This window comes from Gymnoscopelus braueri, assembly GCF_963280865.1.
Source record: "Gymnoscopelus braueri genome assembly, chromosome: 24".
Lineage (NCBI taxonomy): Eukaryota > Metazoa > Chordata > Actinopteri > Myctophiformes > Myctophidae > Gymnoscopelus > Gymnoscopelus braueri.
In genome coordinates, this window is record NC_137626.1 from 29,852,601 (window position 1) to 29,861,374 (window position 8,774).

Consider the following 8,774-nt stretch of genomic DNA (forward strand, 5'->3'; position numbering starts at 1 on the left):
CAAATATAGTGAAAACAGTTGAGATTTTCACTATTGTTTATAGATTCTTTTGTATTTGTGGAGTATTTAACCCATTTAGACCTGGAACGCATCTGTGTCACTTTTTCATTTGAGCTAAAAAGCATTATTTTACACTTTGGCTATTCAAAAATAGCAGATATACAAGCTTGTAGATCTGCTATTTTGAAAAATCGTGAAAATGTGTGCAAAACTTTGAATATATATATATATTTAAAGCGAACATTTGTATTCTCTATTCTTTGCTTCTGGGGGTCCCTGGAACAAAATATTTTGAAATGGGGGTCGGCGGCCAAACACATCATTTTGGGGGTCCTTGACATGAAAATGTTTGAGCATCACTGATATAGAAACATACGTTTCTTCAGAAAACTGTTGGGATTTAGAAGACATTTGTAGAATCGGCCTCAGGTCTTAATGGGTTAAGTACGCCAGTACTTTAACTCAAACTCAAAATATGACAGAGCAACTTTCACTTGTAGTTGAGTAATATTTGACCTGGAGTATCCATACTGTGACTCAAGTACTGGGGGTTGAGTACTTTGTCCACCCCTGCCTCCGCCTCCTCCTCCTCCACCTCCTCCTCTAGGGATGGGGGGATGACAGAGGTAATGGCTGTTGCCTGGAGGGGGTCTCGTGCTGGGGGCTGAGGGGTGGGTGGTGCCGTGGAGCGGGTGGGGGGTCACAGCGGGGGGCGTACCGTATTTACAGTCTCTTCAGCTGACACTTGAATAAAGGTGACGCACGCACCCCCCCCACCCCCCCTCCTCCCCTATAAGGGGCCCATGAGAGGCAATTTTTTACGCTTAAACAGCTATTCTATTCCATGAAAAGATTTAGTGTTGAGGGGAGAAAAAAAGAGGGAGGCCAAGTACAGACCCCTGGAGGACCCCCGGACAATGAAGTATGGGTTTAAGTGGTTAATGTAGAGATTTGTGCTCACTTAGATCTATGCAGGGTTTCACTTTGGCTCTGGTCTTGTGTAGCCAGACAATTAGAGAAGGAAAAAAGTACAATATTTGCCTCTGAGATATAGTGGAGTACAAGTAAAAGCATTGGAAAACATACATATTCAAGTTAACTCATTGAGTTTTTTTTTTAAACGTTTTGTTTATTCGTTTTTGTTCTTTTACATACTCATAGGTAGTACAATTGAGTGCCAGACTTGCCAGAATTATTTCTATATTATGTTGTCCCAGTGCCAGAGTTTTTTTCAAAGTAAAAAAAAAGTGCTTAGTAAGCGAGATACAGCCTTTTTCAGTTCTACGTTAAACAAGGAGTGGATGGAGCTGCAAATCTTCAGATAATGATATCTTGGGTTCTGAACAAACAAACAAAGACGTGAAACACGTTAATGGCACTCAATGAGTTAACGCATTGAGTGCCAGGTATATGCATCCAAATCATCCTCAGAGTACCAGCGTTTTTACTGTGTTTTGATGATCTTTGGACAGCCGCAGAAGCCACGACGTGCACACGGACGTAAACAAAAAGTGTCTGTCTATCCACTGGAACAATAACATTTCTACCGCGATCGGCCATTTTGGAGCGAACGCCTGATGAAAATGGCTGGTTTTCACCAAAAAAAAAAGAGAATCAGAGAATCAGAGCTAAGAGTGTTTTCCAACAAATCCTAATATATAATAGGAATGGACGGAAGTGAAGCTTTTTGGGATGACGTCACATACGTCGATTCCTTCAAGCAGAGTCGAGGGGTCATTCCTAAGTTGCGTTAAGAGCACCCTCTTTTTTTCAAAGATTTTTTTTGGGGGGAAAAGACCTAGATCTACGTTTCTGGCACTCGACGGTTGGATTCGACCGACGTAGATCTACGTCCTTGTGTTAACCACTTAAACCCCATTATTCATATTGTTCAACAAAAGCTTTCCCCACATAGAAAACAGAAACCACACTAGCATAGAGCCCTGAGGGACTCCGCCTAACCAAATGGGGTTTAAGTGGTCAAAAATGGCCTTAGTTATGGGTGCCCGCTGGCCTAGCGGTCCAGGCGCATACCACATATAGGCTCTAATGCCTGACAGCGTGTCGCGGGTTCGAATCCCGACAATCTTTGCTGCGTGTCACTCCAGATCTCTCTCTACCTGTTTCCTGTCCATTATCAATAAAGGCAGAAAAATACCCAAAAATATATATATTTTTAAATGGCCTTAGTTACTTTCCACCACTGGTCAGTGTGGTCACCAGACGTATCGGTAGGAAGAGATCTCTGATCACCTTGTCTATTACATTCACCAGACCACATGATTCAATAATGGACAGGCAGGTAAAAAAGAACCAATTCTAATCATTGGCAGCATGCAGCCAATACACCTGTGCACTAGCCTGCTAAACCATCCCCGGTCGCGTGAATTCACATCATCATAAACCGGTCAGTCTGGCCCCAAACGCTGGGTGGGCGTTATGCAGAAAACCAAAAAGTGGAAGAGCCAATCGGCGTCTGCGCTCAGGGCCCTGTGATTAGTTGGATGGTAAAAGCTACTCCTCTATGGCAGTGGTTTTCAAACCTTTTCATATGAAGGTCCATTATTCCATTATTCGACAAACACTTCTAATATGTTGTTATCGTTGGATACGATTTTGTCCACAATTCCATGCTGTATTGATGTGGTACCATAGGAGAGATAACAGGCACGCGTTGATCAAAATAACATTTATTTAATTAGGAGTAGTTCAGGAGTAGTTCACCCAAGGAGTAGTTCACCCAAAAAAAATACTTATTTTCTATCTATTACACACCCCATGAAGCCTTGAATTCATGATTATTATTAAATTATAAAATGTAACTCTTGAGAGTGTAAAAGATCTATAAGGGTCCATTTGGTTATCAACTCTCCATCATTTAGCTGGGGACCACCTGGAACCCCCTGAAGGACCACTGGTGGTCCCCGGACCACTGGTTGAGAACCACTGCTCTATGGAATTGTAGTTCTTTTTAATACTGAATGTAGTGCACTGAGGCATACGAATGGAAGCCACTTGTTATAAAATACAAAAAAGGGGTGGGACACTGAATATAGACTGACCTTATAGCGGTGTCATACATATGTAATTTAATCACACGGTGAATGGGACTTTTGAGAGGGATCAGGCTTAAGCCATCACAAATCAGAGATCCCCCAAAACCACAAGAAAACAGAGCTATGGAGAGGTGTCAGGCAAGGGCCATCGTGAACCATAGACACCACATTCTACACTAGAATTGAGGGAAAGATACGTGCTGGATTACAGTATAACATATCGTTGCTTCTTTGGCTATTCAAAAATAGCAGATATACAAGCTCATAGCGCGGCACCGAGTGCCGCGCTATGAGCTTGTACATCTGCTTTTTTTGAAAAAATCTTGAAAATGTGTGGAAATCTTTGAATATATATATATTTTTAGCAAACATTTGTAACTCAAATCTTTGCTTCAGGAGGTCCCTGGAACAAAATATTTGATAAATGTTCGCTTTAAAAATTATGTATTCAAAGATTTGGACACATTTTCCAAGCAGATCTACAAGCTCATAGCTATGAGCTTGAAGATCTGCTATTTTTGAATAGCCAAAGAAATCTAAAATGACAGAGATGCGTTCCGGGATTGAATGGGTTAACACATCGACCGCCAGAGGTTAATCTCATAATGTACTCACCAGTGCCAAGGTGTTTTTGTTGTTTTTTTGTTTTTTTCATGTCGCCATAGATCTTGTTAAAATCCTTAAGATTGAGATTGAGCCGGTCTGTTTACATCCGCGAGATCTCCCTGTATCTCCCAGTGAAGATCGCGTGTCAAACGGGGTATCCATGTTGTAGTTAGAGCGGATTACGTTAAACAGTGAAATGCGAGGAGAAAAAACTACAGTTAGAGAATTGAGTTTCAGTTTCGTCTGTAGAACGAGGGCGGACGTGATCGTCAAAACCGGATCCCAAATAATTCCGTTTCCGGTCATCAAACCGGAAACGGAAGTGGATCAAAAAAATTCCGAAAGTGCACCCGGACCGCGCATGCGCGAAAAGACCGCAGCCCGTAGGGCTACGGTCTCGGCGCTTAACAGTTGGATTTAACGGACCGTAGGACTACGTTCTTGGCGGTTAATGTGTTAATGCATTATAAAAAGTTAAAACTTGGAGATACAAGGTTTCTGCCCGACGGCGACAATATATAACAGTCATATTAAAATCCTCGCCCATAGGCTGAAGTGTATCTCAAGTGTCGATCCAATAGAGCTCCCTCTGGAATATTATCTTTATTTCCATAGCTCCGCTCCTCGGCAAGTCAATATGTTCAACGTTCAATTGAATCACGGAGAGGAGACAGGAGGTGAACATTCATTCAAATGACAAGCAACAGGATAATTCACATCATTGTCTGTTCCGTCTGACGGAGCTGTTGTACTCCCATGCGTGTAGTTTTACCTATAGAAATCCACTGACACAGATGTTTTAACCCTGCATTCAATCCGGGAACGCATACAAATGTCTTATAAATCCTAACTGGTTTCTGAAAAACGTATGTTGCTATAATATGAGTGGTGCCCAAACTTTTTCATGTCAAGGACCCCCAAAATGATATGCATTTGGCCGCGGACCCCCCATCTCAAAATATTTTGTTTCAGCCAGGGACCCCCCCAGAAGCAAAGATTGCAGTTAAAAATGTTCGCTTTACAACAATATATTCAAAGATTTGCACACATTTTCAAGATTTTTCAAAAATAGCAGATCTACAAGCTTGTAGCGCGGCACTCGGTGCCGCGCTATGAGCTTGCATATCTGCTATTGAGCTATTTGGGTTACAAATGTTCGCTTTAGAAAATATAGGCTTATACAGTATATTCAAAGATTTGCACAAATGTTCAAGATTTTTAAAAAAATAGTATCTTAACTATTTGAGGATTTTGTGTATGAGTTTCTGTTAGTGCTAAACAACATTTTCAGAGTTAAATACATTTTCTCAAGTAAGATCACGAGAATATTGTGGCCTATTAGTAATCCTTATGTCTAAGAAAGAGCCTGGTGACTCGAAACGTTACGGCGTAAAATTGCATTTGGGAGCAGCAATACTGGTGGGCGGATTTGTATTCTCATACACTATAGTAATCCTCACACCAGCCCAGTGGCCTTGTGGTTAGAGTAGCCTATCCACCCTGAGATCGGGAGGCCAGGGGTTCAATCTCCGGCTGTGTAATACTAAAGACTATAAAAGCGATACCCAATGCCTCCCTGCTTGGCACTCAGCATCTAGAGTTGGATTGGGTTAACCCATTTCGACCGGGAAAGAATCTGTGTCATTTTTCTTATTTCTTTGGCTGTTCAAAAATAGCAGATATACAAGCTCATAGCGCGGCACCGAGTGCCGCGCTATGAGCTTGTAGATTGCAATTTTTTTTTAAATCATGAACATTTGTGCAAATCTTTGAATATATATATTTTTTAAGCGAACATTTGTAACTCAAATCTTTGCTTCTGGTGATTCTACAAATGTCTTCTAAATCCTAACAGTTTTCTGAAAAACTTAGGTTTCTTTAATATCAGTGGTGCTCAAACATCTTCATGTCAAAGACCGCCAAAATTATATGTATTTGGCCGCGGACCCCCATCTCAAAATAGGTTGTTCCAGGGACCCCCAGAAGCAAAGATTTGAGTGAAAAATGTTCGCTTTAAAAATAATAATATATATATTCAAAGATTTGCACACATTTTCACGATTTTTTCTAAAATAGCAGATCCGCGCTATGAGCTTGTAGATCTGCTATTTTTGAACAGAGATATTTTTACACAGATGCGTTCCCGGTCTGAATGGGTTAAGTCCCTGTGACATATTAGTGTCAAGTACAGGTTGATGTAGTCGTACGTCATGCTGCCTCGCAGTCAGGAAACAGGAGCTACAGTAGTTCTCCTGACCTTATGGGTCATTGGCTCTCAAGGCTACATAGCAATCCTTAACCATCAACTGCTTGAAGTGCTGCCAGTTAATGTTATTAACAAAACATTCTAAAAGGACTCAAGCACTTGCTTAAGAGAAGCGAGTGTTTCTGGTGATCTTTTGGTTGGGTTGCATTATTTTTTGAACCGTGGCACCGCCGTGCACTCGATAAAAGACTGTGGTTTGTGACGAGCGCTCGACATTCCTTTTTTGCAGCTATTTAACGTTAACATATTCTAATTTCTACCGACACGTTTTTCTGCCCGACAGCAACGATATTCTACTGACACATTGTTTTTTTAAAAGGGGTTAGGGATGAGAGCCCTTTCTGGTAAAAAAAATAAATAAGTAGATACAGTATGGGGGAGCAGCCAGTGTTGCCAGATTCTGTGAGAGAAACAAGCAACCAGGTCTAAGAAAACCAGCCCAAAAGAAGTGACTATGGGCCACATGAGTACTTTAACATGTACGTCAGCTATTTGAAAATAGCAGATCTACAAGCTCACAACGCGTCGCTGTGAGCTTGTAGATCGGCTATTTTCAAATAAAATCTTGCGGGGAAATTATAATAAGCAGATCTGGCAACCCTGGGAGCAGCCCGGGAGAGAGAGAGAGAGAGAGAGAGAGAGAGAGAGAGAGAGAGAGAGAGAGAGAGCGAGGGTGTGTTTTGACAGACCTGTCACAGTGGTTACACTTAAAGGGCTTGGCGCCGGTGTGTTTGCGGTAATGCCTCGTCAGCTCGTCGCTCCGGGCGAATCGCCACTCGCAGCCGTCCCACGAGCACTTGTAGGGTTTCTCACCTGCACGGGGGAACAGAAAGACAACCGCACACAGCTTTAAAATAAAGACCACCTGCACGGGGGAACAGAAAGACAACCGCACAGTGCTTTAAAATAAAGACCACCTGCACGGGGGAACAGAAAGACAACAGCACACTGCTTTAAAATAAAGAGCACCTGCACGGGGGAACAGAAAGACAACGAACAGCGCTTTAAAATAAAGACCACCTGCAACGGGGGAAACAGAAAGACAACGCACACCGCTTTCAAATAAAGACCACCTGCACGGGGGAACAGAAAGACAACGCACACTGAGAACGCAAAACAGAATACATAATGCAATTGAAACAGAATAATGCTCGATAATTATATATATTCTTATAAATACTGCATCGATCTTTTTCATAAAGAATGATTGTGGTTTCTGTCATAATCACAGAGGCAAATCACTGCATAAACACCAGCGCATGAAATCAAGCAGATATAAATACAACATGTATTAATAATGTAAAAACAAATGTATACTGTTTAAACCCCTGTGCCGTCATGGAGAGAATTTACAGAAGCATGAAACCCTAGGCCAATTTAGTAGTCTGTTTACAGAGACAAGTCAGATAACTTGTCTCTCCATCTTGGCATAACAGAGTCAATACTCTCTGGGTTTAATGCAAGACTAAAGAAGTCCCCTGGGTTCAGAGGGGTAGTAGGCCTGACTTTGAAGTTACAGCGAGGGAAGACGTTACTTGTTTACCGTAGATTGCAGACAATAAACTATCTAGAGAGACGATGGCACTAAAGGTTATCGCAAAGGTACAATTTCTCGACAGAATATCCACTTTTATAGACTGACAATACTATTTGACTCTACTGTCAATGCTTGCACAATGACGCACATAAATCTAACACGCCCCAATACACAGCGTAGTCACTTTGTGCCACGCTGAGAGCTTGTACATCTGCTATTTTGAAAAAAAGAATGCAAAATATCGAATTTATGTGAATAATTTAAAAAACATATTACATAAATCTTCACTTCTAGGGGACCCTGGCATAACACATTTTCAGATGGGGGGTACCGCGGCCAAATACAAATGAATTTGGGGGTCATTGACTTGGAAAAAGTTTGAAAACCACTGACTTAAAGCAATAAGAAAGGAGAACTTGTCTCGGTGCGAGTGCACACGGCTCCAGACAGCGCGGTGAGTGCACGGCGTTCAGGTTGGAGACGCGGGGGAGAAGGGACGGCGCCGGGGCTGTTCGCTGACAGAGCGCCGTGTGTAACCTGTCTTGAGCGGAGAGATAGTGAAGACGAGGGTGCTTAACTCTTAAGAGGAAGAGAGGCTCCCGTCGCTCTCTCTCTCTCTCCAATCTTGCTGAACGCGCATAAGACGAGTGGGGAGTGGAGTGGCGTTGGGGGGAGTATAGCGGAGGGGGGGAGGACGCAGTGTCGAGTGGGTTCGAGAGAGAACACGAAGAAGAGGAAGTACAAGGGGGGAGGTGAGGGTGTTGGGGAAGCGGTGGGGTGGTGAGAGAAGAGTTTAAATGAGAACCGGTGGAACGGCGAGGAGGAGGAGGAGTAGGAGTGGGGAGGTGAGAGGAAAAGGAGGAGAAGTGGATTAAGGGAGCGAGGCTGCAGATATGCCAGCGGAGGGGGAAGGCTAGTGATAATTAGGCCAGTCTCACGACAATAATGGCTTACACATAGCAAAGTGTAAATCCATTTGTACACTTTTCTGAGTTAAATTAGCCCACAGGGTTTTGTGTATTCAGTAAAATTGCTGAGCGTTAAAGGAGCATGAAACTAGGCTGATTTTGCTTTGTTTGTTTTTTAACCGGTTCAGGTTAACTGCTTGAATCCTAGTAATTGTAGATAACTTATGGGACATAGTTTGCCTTGTTTAAGTTAATTGATACAAATTACGGTGTGTTCTTGGTAAGACCCACCTGCTTTAAAACGGTGGCTGCAGCTGCAGACAGTCAGTTCAGTTTGGGGCAGGCTAGAGAACTCGGTTTGGGCAGGATGGGAACCGCGAGGTTCTCAGTTCGATCCCGGG

At 42.7% G+C, this 8,774-nt stretch overlaps 1 protein-coding gene across 1 annotated transcript in view; it reads right to left on the minus strand.

The window, feature by feature from the left end:
* klf7a (Kruppel like factor 7a) overlaps window positions 1-8,774 on the minus strand; it is a gene marked incomplete at both ends in the record, with an annotated part of 87,162 nt that overhangs the window by 5,576 nt on the left and 72,812 nt on the right. The window contains one exon of the mRNA XM_080422193.1: window positions 6,618-6,741. Within this exon, the coding sequence (XP_080278319.1) occupies window positions 6,618-6,741 (124 nt within the window). The remainder of the gene's footprint in view (window positions 1-6,617; window positions 6,742-8,774) is intronic.